The sequence below is a fragment of the Kryptolebias marmoratus genome, linkage group LG1 (genome assembly GCF_001649575.2).
Source record: "Kryptolebias marmoratus isolate JLee-2015 linkage group LG1, ASM164957v2, whole genome shotgun sequence".
Taxonomy (NCBI): domain Eukaryota; kingdom Metazoa; phylum Chordata; class Actinopteri; order Cyprinodontiformes; family Rivulidae; genus Kryptolebias; species Kryptolebias marmoratus.
This window is the reverse complement of record NC_051430.1, coordinates 28,846,979-28,863,546: the sequence shown is the minus strand read 5'-3', so window position 1 is coordinate 28,863,546 and position 16,568 is coordinate 28,846,979. Positions and strand designations below refer to the sequence as shown.

The window sequence follows — 16,568 nt, the reverse complement described above, 5'->3', positions numbered from 1 at the left end:
CAACAACATTTAACAAAGATAAAATTTAATCTTTGAATCAACTGTCTCTGTAGCAAACAGAAATAGAAGACCTCTTTTCAACACATCAGAGCAAAACCTACATTTATAAAATATACTAAAAGGAACAGAAAATATGTTTTTTACTCTGCCTCAGCAGCATCTTCCTCCTCGTTTTTGCCCCCAGCATCATCACTGGTGGAAGTCTTCCCTGAGTGTCTTCCCTTGAGGCCATCCATCCAATCAGACACCTTCTTCAGGGCTCCCTCCACTGTGGACACCAGCGTCTGGACGGCCTCCAGCTCTTCCGGGGCCGGATAAATGATGGCGTGTTTGGCCATGACATGGCGGTCGTCGTTCGCAAACGATCGAAACAACCTCTGATGGTGGACCAGGAGAGAAAGAAAACGTGTCAGTTCGTTCTGGTTTCAGTCATATTTGACTCCAGATGATGGCGGAGGACATCACGCTGTGTGAGGGAAATTTAGGAACAAGGGAGGAAACATGTCCCGGTGAAGGTGGACCCAAATCAATGTATACATGATGCCGTTTAGTTAACAGTGATGCTTAAACGTATAGAGGTTTCCCTTACCGGTGAAAAATCACTATGAAATCATGATTGTGTTTTCTGCTAGGCAGTGCATTGTATATATATTTTAAGATAGTTTCTCACTCGTCCACCTTTCAGACTCTGTAATCTAAGTTAATGACCCTGCAAGTATCCAAATTGAAGTTTCTTTAAGCCAAAATCTCACTGGTTTGCAACTGATGGTGACTGATTGGTGAACAGAACCTCTCGCAATGTGATCCTCAATTTCCTCACGTGCCTCATCACTTAAATGAATGAAAAATCTTCTTTTTGCAATTTTGAGTCACCAACTAGTCTTCAAGAGGCGCAGCCCTGTTAGATCCCATCTTTAATGGTGCTTTTAAATGAAAATCTGACACTAACTGTTTTTGGAAAATGAACGGCACCATTTTGGCACGTGATTGGATAAATCATCTTTCAAGCACTTTATTAACACAAGTGAACATGAGCCAATTAGATCGACACAGAGCAACCAGGAGAAGCAATTAGTAAATCAAACTCCTAATGAAGTAGTCAGAAAGAGTCTCCGGTTCTGCTGTTACCATCTACATTAAAGAACTGGTCATCAAGTTTGGACCGAATGTTCAAGCTTCAAGCATTACCTGATAACTAACAATTCTCCTAAAAATTCAAATGCATTTTAAGTTTAACTAAAACCAGATATGGTACAAGTGATTGCATCGTTAGGATTCATTTTTCTCGGCACAGCAGCACTGATTAAATACTGCAAACATAAATCTCCAGTGTGCTGATTAAAGCCAAAGCTGCTCCTGTTTTTACACCAGCTCACTGTGGACGATCAAAACATCAATACAGCGTTATATCATCACTCTTCTGGTGCTTTCTTTTTTATTAATTTAAAGATTTGTACTGGTTTTATGAATGATAGGCATAAACCAGAGGAGTGAAGGCTGTAAAGGACACGCTCAGATGTTCACAGATTAAGTTTGAGATTCGGTGATTTCACATTCAGCAGCAAAACCCAGCTGGGTGCCACGTTTTAAAGGTCATCAATAGAGAACGATGAGAAAAGTGGTTTTATGTTTCAAAGGGGGGTCTGAATTATCGTTATTCATTATAAAAATAGACCATCAAAGCAACCCTTCCTCTGGCTAATTACACAGAAGAAAGGCTGAACTTCCTAAAGGGAGATGACCAAAACAACACATTGAAAATAAAAGGCTTAGCATTCAGCCTGTCATGCTGGATATTTAAATTAAAATCATTTTATGTTGAGAAGTGACAAAGATATAACTGCTTTGGTCGAACCTTCAAACTCTCAGCTACTACTACATTAAATTTAGCTCAAAGCTGTAGAACTGACTGAGCCATTTTTGTTTTTAAGGTCAATTGGCTGTGGCCGCCAACTTTAATTGAGTTCGTTTCAAAACCTAATGAGATGTAGATGCACATCCAATGATTACTTTAAGAGTTTCATTAAAATCTGTCCGGTGGTTCATGAGATATTTTGCTTACAGACAGTTCATAACAGTACGAACCACCTTTAAAATAAAAAAAGTGCTCTATTTAAATGTGAACCCACTGGTTTTAATGCAGCGTTATTTCCCTGCGTTTGGTGTCAAACACTCGTCACTCAGAGAGATGACGGCGCCACCTGAAGCAGATCAGCGCGTGGCCCAGATACAGCCTCCTGTTACTCAACATTAACATTTCTGACATGTAATGAGGGACGGAGCCCTCGTCTCTGCAGGGAGGGATTAAAAAAAAAGAAAGAAAAAGAGGGCTGATGTGGAAAAATTAACTCGGATGTTGCTTTTCCTCCATCCACCTGCTGAGCGTCGCAGTGGGCTTTTAAGTCCAAGGTCAAACTGCCACCTCCCTCAATCATCCTCCCATCCTCTCCTTCCTCTCTCCTCGCCTGCAGTGTGTAAGCACCCCCTCATTACGCTGAGTTATTTATGACGGGGCTTTAATAATTCATTCCTGTGAATCCCGGGGGCTCGTGCTCGATCTGTGAGGGTCATTCATCACGACCCAGCTAATCTCTCTCTGAAATGCCGGGGGGGCGTTCGAGGCTGCAAGCGTGTCGAGAACCATAACCCACAAACAAAACATTAACAAGATCTAAATGGAAGATTAAAACTTTCACAGAGTTGGTGTCGACTGTGGATCCCGGCCCCGGCTTTGTATTGGGCTCGTTACTTTTGTTTGTTCCCTACGAGGCCGCGGGGAGTTTAGCACCGTGCTGCAATTACAAGATTATGACGTCACCTGCTTTAATTAATTACTTTCAGAGTTTGTCCACGGGTGACATTTGCTTTAATTTGACACACAAACCAGAAATAATTACTTTAACATTTTGTTTTCACTGTAGAATCATTCCGAAGGACGAAAGGTGACAGGGGTTTTCTGCGGTGAGCGAGCAGAAGAACTTTAATAATCATCTTTTCATATCAGGAAAATTTCATCAACATTTTCAGAGACTTTCTTAAAAAGTGATCTGGGAAAAGGTCATTACACAATATTTAGTTTGAAGAGAGTGATGCCTATTTTTAATTAAATGCTTAGCATCCCTTTTAAAAATGCATAGCGCCCCTCGCCTTTTGTGACAGAGTTTTAAACAGAATGTAAAAATGTTGCGAGACAATGCACAATCTATTAGCACTCAGTATGTGTTTCAGAGGACTTCCAGCTACTACTACACCAAGTCTTAGCTCAATCTCTGTAAAATTGACTGAGTTATACCCATTTTTGTGTTTGCAAAGAACAACTGTGGCGGCCATCTTGAAATGGGCTGCCTTCAAAAGGTAAGCAGTTGCAGATGTCCATCAAATGATTACTTTCTGAGAAGTTCAATGAAATACATCTACTTGTTCATGAGATATTTTGCTAACAGACAGACACATGCACCTAAACAGGTAAAAACTTATCAGTTTTTCGATGGCGAGCAACAGTAGACTCACCATGTCCAGGCAGGGTGGGGGTCTACGTGGGGACCAGGGTCCTGTCACTCGGCCTCCTCATGCAGTCAGACGCCTCCCGGCTGTCAGCCTCTCGAGTCTCACTGCGGAGAAAAAAACAACATGATTCAGGAACAAAAATCACCATCACCTCCTGAGACGAATGTGGTTTCACGTTTTCTCCGTTCCCCAGAAACATTCACACGACAGGTTGGTGCACTTGTTGCCACGGTGATATAAGTTTAATCTTTGCATTTGTACAATTTGTTGCTTATGATGTGGGTGATCTGGGATTTAAAGCTTACTCTAAGCCGCTCTGAATAAACATCAGCTAAATGCTTCAAATGTGGCGCTGCTTTAGGAGCCGAAAACGTAATCCCACATGTCAGATCTCCAGCCACTGTGCTTCATGCATCACAAATAATACCAACAAGCATTTATGTTGTTTCTCATTGTCCACAGGAAAAAAAAGACTAAGAAACTACGTTGCTTTGGCTGACATTGAGGAAAACTAGAGCCGCACTGTCACTGCCAGTAACAATCATCTGATTTGGACACCTTCTGCATTATTTTGCTAAAAACCTTCAAGCATCTGGTTTTCACTGGAGTACATAACCTGGAAGTGATTTGTCATCTTTGCTTAAGTGCACACCTGCAATTTACTTGACTGATTCACATTTAATTTGTTGCTAAGGTCCATGAATAACAAATATTTTTCATATATTACTGGAACATTCATCTTTAGTTGGTACGTAAGTAAAGTTTATTTATTAAGCGCCTTTCAAAGACAAAACTATCACCAACTGGTTGCACTAAAAAACTAAAAAATAACAATTAATAAAAAGAAAGGTAAAACAAGACAATAAAAACTCACAATGAAAATAAAACATTCAACAGAAAGGCTGTTTAAACAAGAAGGTTTTTAGGTGATTTTTAAACATAGCTGTAGATGAGTGGTGTCCATTTCTGGTCCCGGAGGGCCTCCATCCTGCAGGTTTTAGATGTTTCTCTGCTCCTCAGCAGCTCTTCAGGTTCTGCAGAACCCTGTTAATCACTCATTCATTCAGGTCGGGTGTGTCAAAGCAGAAAAAACACTTGAAACATGCAGGATGGTGGGCCTCCTGGACCAGGACTGGACACCACTGCTGTAGAGGAAGACCGTTCCACAGCCTTGGTGCTGCAGACTAAAAGGCTTGGTCCCCTTTTTTCTTCAGACCAGAGCGTCCAACAAATAAAAGATTCTGAGTCTCTGAGCAAAGACAGCAGGCAGCAGTATATATTGTGAAAAGATTACATATGTAATTTGGGTCCTGACTGTTTAGCGCTCTGAATGTTAGTGTAAGAATTTTAAAATGAATCCTAAACTCTACCGGTAGCCAGAGTAAAGAATATAAAATGGGGGTAATGTGAGCTCGCTTGCTAGAACGTGTCAGTAGTCTGGCTGCAGCATTTTGTCTGGCTTGGAGGCGTGAAAGAGATGATTTATCCAAACCAGTAAACGGGGCATTGCAATAATCTAAAAGTGATGACACAAATAATGCATGGATTATTCTTTCCAGTTCAGCAGGAGAGACTATATGTCGCTGTTTAAAATGTTCCTTAAATGAAAGAAACAGGAACGAGACAAGAGATTTTACATGGAAGTCAAAGCCTAGAGATGAAATGAATATTACGCCAAGATTTCGAATGCTGGGCTTCTGAGTTGGGCAAAAAGAAGCGAGAGGATGACTGATTTCTGTATATAATTTAATTTAGGAGAGGCTATAAACTTTAGCCTCTGTATGTAGCTCCATGGGCACCTGATCAGTGAAGCAGGTGGAGAAAAATTTCTCACGAACCACTGGATTCTTTAAAAAATATATTGAGTTTAAATTTGATGTGGTAGTAGCTGAGAATCCTTCATTGTCCCATTAAATTTACAGTCTACACAGTCTTTCAAATACCAACTGAAAACTTACTGTTTGTTTTTGTTTTAGCCTATTTTATTGTATTTCTTGGCATTTATGTGATTATATAGATTTCATTTTTTCCTGTTTGTTTTTAACCAACTTGTAAAGCACTTTGGTTATTGTGCTTTAAAAATAATATTGAAGTTAATTTTGCATTCATAGCATTCTCTGATAGTGAGATTTTGTGATATGCAAAACATATTTTTTTAAAGTTTTTTTGTAACATAAGTTTAAAACTCTGGCATGAAAAGCGGTGGGTGATGTGCATTCTTTCAAGGAATGAGTTGGATTTTTCATTCTGGATCAAATCGGTGTGTGGCAGACCTGCTTTGTGTTTAATACGGACTAAAACAAAACAAAAACAATCATTAACATTAGCTTACTTTGTTTTTCAGGCCGCTTCGATCTTGTTTGTGTGAAAGTGTTTCAATGCCATCTGACCACAGGCTCACACCAACACATTAATTCAATTACTCTGACGATTTTCTCACTATTAAACACATTAGCTAAAGCTGCAGCTCCTGCCCACGTGGTTAAATGGTGATGGGAATGATGCAAAGTGGAAGTAGCAGTGCTGCTGTAGAACATCCCAGAGGGAAAGGGTGGGGTCGGACGCAGCATCAGTTTGAATAGTCTGGTCTCTGTGACCTTGTTGTCGGTGATGGTGTTTTGCAGCCACGTGTTTTTTTGGGTTTAAATCACATTTAGTCTTCTCTTCAGTTTGCCTTTCTGTGCCTTTAAACACCCACTTAAATGAGCTCACAGAGTGCATCTGTAAATCAATACAACACAACATTGAAACTGAGGTTTCTGCTTTTCACCATCACCATATCCCAGTTCGCTCTCAGGCTTGAAACAAAGTGTCCCCAAACAGAATGACTTGGAAGTTTTTACGGCTGCTCAATGAGCGAGGACGAAGCCACGAGTCTGGGAAAGTAACACTTGAACGCTAATGAGACTTCTTCTCAAGATATAAGAGGGGAGGGAAAAAAAAGAAGCTGTTTCTGTTACAGGATGGAAGCTGATGATGCATCACCTCTTTGCATCTCTGCTCTTATCCGATTCACACATCTCTGGTAGGAAAATGTGACTTGACAGCCTGTCAGTGATGTATCACTGAGTGGGAAAAAGATGGAGGACAAAGGAAGGTGAGCGGGCTCTGATGGCAGGGAGGGTGGTAGATATTGGCTTAGTTTACAGCAAACAAAGTGACAAATTTGGAGACAGATTTACCGAGAAATTAAAACAAATTCAATTTTACTCCTCCTATCCTACAGAGCTGCAGGTGCCTGTAAAGCTCTTTATTTTATGACTTCTTACTTGTAAACTATGATCACTATTGGATAGCCATACATAATACAGCCTGTTATATACTGGGTAAGTTAACAGGAACTTAACAGCAAATTGACTGAAACATACCCATCAGGTAACAGGAACAAACCTGATAAATAACGGGTATGCAACAGGAATGTACCCATTAAGTAACAGGTATGATGTATTGCTCCCCTCTATGGTACTAACAACCATAAAACACAGTGTTATTGACATTAAGGTTATTGTTTTAGAGAATTTAAGTATCTTCAAAATTCAGTAAAAGCAAAGTTTTTAAATGGAAGCACAGTTTGAGGCACACATCTCCTTTTGTGAGGGATCAATTGTGGATGCATTTAATCTTGCATGACTGTATGAGGTCAAACAGCATATATGTCCATATTATTAATAGCAAGTTTATAAGTTCAGAAATTTTGAGAAAAAAAAAAAGAAAAACAAACTGCAAGGACAAAGGGATTTACAATACCGTCTATGTATTCTGCTGCAGTTTCATTCAATTTCCCATGCGGGCTCATTTTCCTACAACCTTTCATCTCCCTGAAGAGGAGAGGTGATTAAAGCAAGATAATTAAGAATACAGCAATGACTTTCTAAGGACGTTACCAGTGCTGCAGAAGTGGCAGATGGTGAGCTCAGCATGTGACAAAAAGACAACGCTGATTTAAAGAGGGAGGAAAAAAAAAATTAAAATAAAAAAATAAGCCAGAGACTGAGAGCAGGTATGAAAGGATTTTTTTTTCTCCCTTTGGATAAAAATAAACTTTCTCTTATTGCTGAGCCGACCTGCTTTACACAGACAGAAGTCAACACACAGAAAGACGTAAACAAAATGCATCTACTTCCTGTGAGTCATGTTTATTTGTATATCCCTTACTCGCAGGTTTAGTTTCAAAGGGCTTCAGAACGCCCACATTATGAGACAATAAATGAAAACAACACTAAGTGGAAACAAAAACCCTGGGACAGATTTATTTTATTAACCTAAACAACAATTAACTTAAAACTCCAGTCAGAAACCTGCGTAGTCTACGGTTAAAGACTGGAGGAAATAAAATAAAATAAATAAATAAATAAATAAAAAGCCGCTTCACGGTTGTTTAGTTGTGTTTTACAGATGTAGTGCTCGTTGGACCCAAGAGTTTCTAAAGACCGGTTATTTATAACAGAAGCTGGCTGAGCAGAGAAACAACTCCACAAATAAAGTCCCTCAGGAGTGAGCACTTACAGACGGGTAGGAGAAGACTAAATACATTTAAAAATAAATATATAATTAAGATCAACAACATCTTGATATGACTATTTTAATATGTACATATTAAAAAAATGCCACATGACTTGTTTTGTTGGGTGATTTTTCCTTAAATTAGATCAATGAGCTCATTTGGATACTTTACATAGAAATTAATAAAGCTGTTTAACACCAGATTCATAAGCTGATGATGAATTGAATTGAAATTCAGTTTGTTTACATATCACCTGTTCACAAACAAGTCATCTCAGGAGAACTGCACAAAGAAACAAATCCAAATTATGAATCTAATTCAGTTACAAGAATAAAAGGCCGACCATTCCTTGAAGGAATGCATATCGCCTGCCACCTTTTGTGACAGTTTAAATCATATTAAGAGAGCAGCTGGAGCTATTTTCGTCAAACTTTGTAAATGTCATGATGAGAAATTTCATGCCATAATGGGTGACATCATGTGATCTGTTAGCACACTTTCAGCTACTACTGTATGCAATTTCAGATCAATATCTGTAAAATTTACAGCCTTAGTTATAGCCATTTTTATGTAGGCTAAGGTTAATTAAATGTGGCAGCCATCTTGAATAGGATTGACTCCAAAAGTTTATTAATTATAGGAGTATTGTTAAAATCTGTCCACTGGTTCATGACGTGTTTTACTGAAATTCTAAAAATTAAAACGTGAGTCTTTGTGACTGTGTGTTTTATAAGAGCTGGTTGTTATTTCTGTTGGGAATGTAACATAATTAGAGTTACGGGTCAGACTGCAGCCTTATTAACAAAGCAAACTGTCCTGCTGCTCTGCCACAATCTGAACATCAACATCCACCAAACAACTTCATTCCGTCTCAACAAAACCGTCCTCTCCTCAGGTATTCTGTCCCCGACGTCTCCTGCAACCATTTATGTCCTTATCCTTCTTCCTGATGAACGCAGCTCCTGTGTTTATTAGGCTGTTTTCACTGCAGGAGACTTTTATGTGCAGGCTTTTATGTTCGCACAAAACTTCAAATAAAGCCACGCACAATCCTGTGAGCAAGACAGGAAGTTAAAACTGCCCTGTTTTCCCACACAAAGCTTTTGTAAGAATTGATCCGACAACAAAAGGCAGTGACGACATAATAATCCATGCTGGAATAACACATGCTCACACCTGTGAGGGTTGGTTTTTATAAAAAGAAAGAAGTAAAAAAATAAATCTAACGGGTTAGATAATATCAAAACATTGCATTGCAGATAATTTTCATGAATTGGACATGCACTTTAGAAATTACCGAATTTAATTGCAGCATTATGCTGCCCTGCCTTCAACATTAAAGCTCAACACGAAGATGTGTGGAAATATGATTTTCATTCTTTGTGAAAGTTAACAGTGGAGAGTTGATTTAATTGTGTGAGGACGAATAAATTAGATCCTAATGCTGCAGAGCAGGACGTCACACTCCTGCAGACACTCTGCTGCTCAGTGCTCAGTGTGGAGGAAGCATTCACGGACACAAACCAACGATTTTCTTTTACAGATTATCTGGATTTTATTTACTCAGATTACCAGGCAGACAAGCCTGAGCCCGATGACCAAGCGTTGAAATGAAATTAGGTGACAAAGCAGCAGATAATCAGAGGTTTAAACTCTTAAATCTGGTGATAGATCATTAAATGAGAGGATAATTTAGAGTTTTAAGTAGCTCTTTGGCTTCTGAATAAAGTGAGTGGTCAACACTAACATGGAAATGTGTTATTTTAATCATTCAAGTCTACACAAAATTTCTAACAAATGAACTGAAATAATCCTGTTGTAATCTGGTATTAGTCCTAAAAAGAACAAATATGTTTTTGACTGCTGATTAAGCGTTCATACTATTGTTTCCCCTTTTTTATTTTCTGCTCACACAAGGCTTTTTTGTAAATAACTACTTTTGCATACTTTTGTGCCATTTTAGGCTTTTATATTTATTAAAACATTTAGTTCATTTGAAAAAAGTGTGCAGTGACTTTTGACTTTTATTAACTTTAATTTTTTTTGACATATTTAACTTTATTTACAAATATTTTCCCTATAGAAATACATTGAGATCTCGTTGTCTTCTTCGTCTTTTCCCTTTTCGTGGTTCTTCACTGCAAGTCATCCTCCATCCAACTCCATCTTCTGTGTCCTCTGTCCTCACTCCAACTACGTCCATGTCCCCTTTACCTGCATCCATATTTGTCCTCTTTGTCTTTTTCCTGGCAGCTGCATCTCTAACATCCTTCTACTTATAAAAGTTTGCTCTAGTTTTGTCTTCTTCTGCTACTTTTAGCTACTTTGAGCCTCTAACGAGCCTTATGCTACTTTTAGCATTTAGCTAACCTTTGGCTTTGAGCTTTTACCTAGCGGTCTGTTTCTTTTAACTTTTAATTAGTGTTTTGTTTCAGTCATTCAGATCTCAGCATTCAGTTTCTCTAGTTACAGTAATAAGCCATTACATTATGACCACTGGAATCTCCACACTGGTATTTTTTCATACAAATTTTGACAACATAACAAAAGGCTTAGACTCTGCAACACCCCCTTTTAAAGTTCTCCACACAAGTTGTTGTTTTTATGGGGGGAATTGTGGGTTTATTAGTTGTAGAATGAGTGTGCAGATTGTGTAGGCAGGTCACGCAGATAAGAAGGTCATCTTGTGCAAATGATTTCAACAACTATGATTGTGTTGAGCTTATAAACTCTGCATTAGTTGCCCATTCTCTGCAGGTTTTTCCTGCCTCGCAGGGAATCTGCGTAGGCGCCCACACCAGAACAATGAGCGGATCATAATGTATTTCAGACCAGGACCTGTAACACCGAACATTATGACTCGTCATCGTGCAGCAGAAAACAGATTTCACCGGCTGCAAAAACTCACTGATCTGTTCGCGAAGCCGGGGAAGTTCGTCTCTGCTGCAGGACCAAGAAAACCAGGTTCAAGTATTATATAAGCGGGCCACATTGCAGTCAGGCGGGTTGAGTATGCTTCTAAAAATGACCAACCATGCACTGGGAATGTCAGGCCTAAAGTGTTGGTTTTCAGGTTAGAATATGACGAGAGAATAAAAAAGTGTTGTATCAAATGTGTGCAACTAAAGAAAAAGAAGAAAGAAGCAAATTCAGTGGTAAAAGTCACGTCACCCAGCAACACAAAGAGAGGGTAGAAATAGATATGGATGTAAGGTCTATTTCTGTGACATCAAGGCAAGTGTTGAGGTGATGTGTGAAAAATTCCACAAATTAGTAAGTTAACACCTACTTCTCTTTTTTAAAACTCAGAGACTGCTGACACCTTTGTTACGAAGCTGTGGCTCTGAATCACAGGCTGGGAGCTGCAGACCCAATTGTTTAAACGACGAGAAGCAAAATCAAATCAGTCTGTTGTAGAAGTTATAATTGGTAGCTGAGAACTCTGATGTCCCGTGAGGACACATTTTTAAGCTCTCTGAGATTAATTAGTGACTTGTGTTTAACAGAACTACCCTGAAAGAACACTGTCACTGTGTCACTATTTCAATAAAACTACTAACTATAAACTTTTTAAGAGGAAAAAGTAGAATTTGACTTTTTGATGTTGCCTACCTGTCCACCCCTTCATCAAGCTGTTCATGAATCCATCTTTTTTTTTTTTCCCACCACAGCAGACATCTTGAGGTGTCACAGTAAGAAAAGGTGCAGGTGTATAATTGGTACCTTCAGTCTTCTTTTCAGGGACGCTTTTTAAAGTCAGTTAAGTTTAATGGAACAGAGCCAATATTAATTCTATCTGCACTTCTGTAGTAACGAGTCAGAAGGTCTGCTGTGAAAAAGATCATTTACACGTTGGTATTAAAGCGATAAGACCCAGAAGAATCCATCACTCTGCAGCTCAGTGACTTCACCCTCAAATGGAGCAAATTTCAAAAATTTTCTATGCCAATTAATCATCTGATCATTAAACAAAAATGAGGTAAAAGTAGCCAGAGATTTATCTAAAACCAGCTTAACTAAACTAATGCCTTTCTAATGAAGGAAAACTGGAACATTCTTAACTTTATACAAGAAAGCAACAAATATTTAACACTGAGTGACTCGAACAAATGAAATGAACAATAAATTAAATACAGATTCTTGTTTATCATATTTATTTTCTATCATTTAAAGAAATGCAAATAGAGGTTGTGCATTATTGTGTTTTTTTTATCGATATCTGTTGCTGACATAATCATCAAGCCTCTTCTGTTTTAGCTTTTAAAACATTCTTAAATCCTAAAGTTACTCATTGTGAAGTCATAAAAAAGAAGATTAAGTAAAAAACTAAATATGCCCAATATTTGAAGGGTAATGTGTCCTTAAATTAAGAAAACACTAAGCAAAATTAGTGAACGTCTGTCAACTTCCATAAGTTTTTTTTTTGCCTACAGAAACAGCCGAAGTGACTGAAAATAGGTCAGTAATGGTGACGTCGATTAAAGACCTGTTTGGGATCAAGAAGTTCAACATTTTTGATGTTTTAATAGATAATTATACTCATATTTGTTGAGTAAAGTATGCAAGTGTTGGACTAGAGTTGAAAGTTGTTGAAATGTCTCAACTTAATGTTGTTTTTCTGCAAAACCTGTGTGCAATCAAATGTCGGGCTACATCTTTATGGCGCTCCCTGCCCCAATATTTATTTTTGAGAATATTATTACTCACTCTTTTTTTCATAATTAGCAGCAGATTAAATCAGATTCTTCCATATTTGGTTACGTACAAGGATTACGGCCAGCCTGATGAAGGTCAGTCATGTGATTTTGGTCCGATAAAAGCTGAGAGTCATTCCCAAACACATAATTCAAGCACAAAAAGATCACATGAGCTCTTTAACTTAGGCATGCATGATGGCGGGTGATATGCATTGCTTCCACAAATGATGACTTAAAAATTACACATGTGCAAATGTATTTAAAATGTGTTTTCTGTGCCAAGTTGTACATATATCTACCTGCATAAGATAACACCCTAAATGTTCCTCCTTCTTTCAGTCATTAAAAATGAACGATGGGATTTACAATCGATTTGTGGATCCTAATCTTCAGGAGAGATGGAGACATCAGGGACAGAGGAGTGAGCTGCACTAAGTGTGTGATATCCGTGTTCAGACACAAAAGGGCGTACTAAGCAATAAACTCTGTAATAAAAGGCATATAAATAACTTATAGTTTAATCTTTTCAGTTTCAACGAGCACACACACACCACAGAGTGATGAGGCAAACGGAGAAGCTGCCAGAAGTCAACATCCAGCGTTTCAGTGTGAGGATGTAAACCCAGGCAGTCTGCAGACCGTCGACCGATAATCAGTTTTACTTACAGAACCAACCAGCTGCAAGCTCACCTGGAGTCAGAGCTCCTCGCAGGGAAGCACACTTAGTGGTTTTTAGGTGATAAATTTAAAATCCACAGTTGGGTAATGCCCACACAAAGGGCTCGGGAAGCACAGATGCTTGTTATTGAAACAGCAGGTTGAGTGTTTCTGCTTATTTCAGCCGAGGATTAGGCCTTCATTAATGCATTAACGGATGAGCTCTGCGCTAAGGGCCAGAAAACATCCAAGTAAGCACAAATGCTCTCCTCCCCGTGTGATACTTGAAACAGCAGTGATGGTCAAAGTGTGTGTGTGTGTTTGTGTGGGGGGAGTTGTTAGAATTAAAGCCTCTTGTCAAATTCAGATCAGAATAATCCAAAAATTGGCAAATGGGATATTTAATTGAAAAATCAGTGAATAATACACATGATACCCGTGCTTCCAACACAAAAGGGTGAACAGTGATTTTATTGAATACTCAGAAATATAAAAAATATACAAATTCAAAGAAGTAATGCAACTGTTGTTTTGAAAAAAGCTGTTTTTTTATTTTTGTCCCCGGCGGCTCCTGACTGTAACACCAGGAGGTACCAATAATACACCAAGATGTTTTTCAACTACCTTTATTTTGAAGGGACAATAAAGTGGAAATTATGGTCATGGGTGAGCTGCCAGAATATATGTCCACTCCTCTACAATGATCCATTTGGTCCATTACAGAATTAGTGACTATTTGAAAAATAATAAAACAATTACCAACAACTTCAGAGTATATTCGCTACCCAGTACCAATTGAAGTAATTTAAAATACAGTATACTCGCATATTCCAGCAGTCAGAAGCAAATTAAAGACATTTTTATTAACTTTAATGTACTATTAATGTTAAATGCATTTCTATCTAAGACTTTTCAGCTGTTCTACAATGCTGTAAGGTAAATAATTTGCTTAAAATGGCTTTAATGCACAACTGGTTTTATTTTTAATAAAAAAGAAACAAACGTAACTTTGTAAAGCTTCCTCTTAAATGATGCAAAACAAATGGTGAATATCTGTCAACCAAAATAATATAGTGTAGATAAAACAAAGGCTGTTTTGTTTAGGCAGATACTACCAATAAAAAATGTCTTTCTCAGGACTCCAATCTGATACATGATAGAATCAGGACATCTCTCAGTACAAATCCTGGTAATCATTTACTGAGATTTATGAAAAATACTTGAACTGTACTCAAGAGCAGAAACTAGAGGTATGAAATAATAACCTTCTCAAAAAAAACCCCACATCTCAAGCATTTAGTTTGGTTTGGAAAAATATAAAATCACTGAGAAGATCAAGTCTGAGGAGGGATGAGTGCACTCCTCATCTTTAAGCAGAATCATTCATTTTCCTTTTTATTTCCTCTGAAATTCAACTTCTAATCATGCTGTATTCACTGTAGCTCAGGAGTCCAAACACCTGCTTTGCTAATAACAATAAATGCTCATTAGTATTCATATAGTGTACCTAAATTCAGAAACAAATGAGATAAGGCCTCACAAGTACTTTCTTTTAAATCCCAACAATTATTTCAAGCCAAGTGCTGAAAGTTCAATTTCTCACGTGGCCTTTAATCCACCAGCAGTACATTAAAAGAAGACAAAATAAAAACTGTATTTTTTTGTCAAAAACTGGCATGTTTAAATGACAGTTCTTTACATTACCCACAAAATGTAAAAGACTAGACGAGTTTGACACATGATTGCTTCTGAAGCGGTTAGAGGCTTCAACCTGATGATAATAACTTCATCTTATCTGGGAGATATAAATAAACTGCAGCAAGTTGTTGAAAGCTGGCCTGAACGTTTCACAACCATCATCATCATCATAGACCATAAAGGCTGCCGATTAGACAGCATTTTGCTCCGTGGATTAAAATTTTTTTATTTGTTGCATCTGCACACACCAAAAAAAATGAAACGGTTAATAATATCATGTTCTTAGCAGCGATGGTACATTTATTCTGAGGAAATTCAGCTACTTGCTGCTAAATAGGAAACATCTTCAAGCATCTTTGAATTTTTTAGCCAATTTTGTTCCTTTAATGTTCCATTCTAAATAAATTTTGCTTATATAAAAGAAAATATGCACACGATTTCACAGAAAAGTGCGTTTTCATCTGTTTTGCCCAGGATCGGTAGCTTCTTTTTTCATCTTTGACTCAGGATGAATTTTCAGATCCTTTGTTATCCTTTGACGTGCACTTTGGGAGCCCCTGAATGATGACTTGCCCAAAATCAATAAAAAGTTTTTTTTTCCACAGTCTTGCAGTTTGAGCGGTTTCATAGTCCCATCTCTCTTGTGGCTTATATATAATAAAAAAAAAATTAAACTGTTTCGTAACGGGCTGTGCTGTAAAACTGAAGACCACAGAACAGTGTTGCCAGATATACTATCATCGTCAACATTTTTATTGAGGGATCAAACATGGTCATTGAAGCGTCAACAATACAAATTTGTCCTCATTTTCCTTATGTAAACATAAAACATAAGAAAGACAATACAAAAACCAAACAGAGTTACATAAATGAACAAGAACATTCCCATGACCCACCCACCCCCCTTTCCGTAGGACTTATATCTTATCACACCGAGGTTCAAGTTAGATCCATTTCAAATAGAGTTATCAATATATTGCCGAAGGGGTTGCCAAGTTTTATTGAATCGCTTTAATTTATTTGCTAAAGAGAACCGAATTCTTTCCAAATGAGAGAGCCTTACCAGTTCTTCCAGCCACAATTTAACAGATGGAACCTCTGTCTTTTTCCAAAACATCAACACTAGTTTTTTTGCTATGATAAAGGCATAGGATAATAATTGCTGTTGGCATTTATTAAATTGAGAAAACTGATCAGAAACTCCAAGTACAATTAGAAGTGGGTCCAGCCTCAGCTCTGTATGGAACATATCTGACAAAGTTTTGAATATGCCGGACCAAAATGGGGTTAATTTTGTGCACAAGAAATAAGAATGGAGTAGTGTGGCTTCTTCAACATGGCATTTGTTACAGAGTGGGGATGTGTCAGGGAAAATTTTATGTAACTTCGCCTTACAGTAATGAAGCCTGTGTATGATTTTAAATTGAATAAGACAGTGTCTGGAATTAGCAGAGCACTTGTGTATATTCTCTAAAGCGGCCTTCCAGAGTCCCATACTTATCTCC

At 38.0% G+C, this 16,568-nt stretch overlaps 1 protein-coding gene across 3 annotated transcripts in view; it reads right to left on the bottom strand.

Moving 5' to 3' along the window:
• The window catches only part of LOC108242807 (spermatid perinuclear RNA-binding protein), a 76,512-nt gene that overhangs the window by 34,089 nt on the left and 25,855 nt on the right, over positions 1–16,568 (bottom strand). For all 3 annotated transcript variants that reach the window (XM_017427885.3, XM_017427888.3, XM_017427887.3), the window contains exons 2-3: positions 3,511–3,611; positions 145–377 (exon numbers count right to left, since the gene is read on the bottom strand). In XM_017427885.3, coding sequence (XP_017283374.1) covers positions 145–377; positions 3,511–3,513 — 236 coding nt within the window. In that variant the 5' untranslated portion in view covers positions 3,514–3,611. The remainder of the gene's footprint in view (positions 1–144; positions 378–3,510; positions 3,612–16,568) is intronic.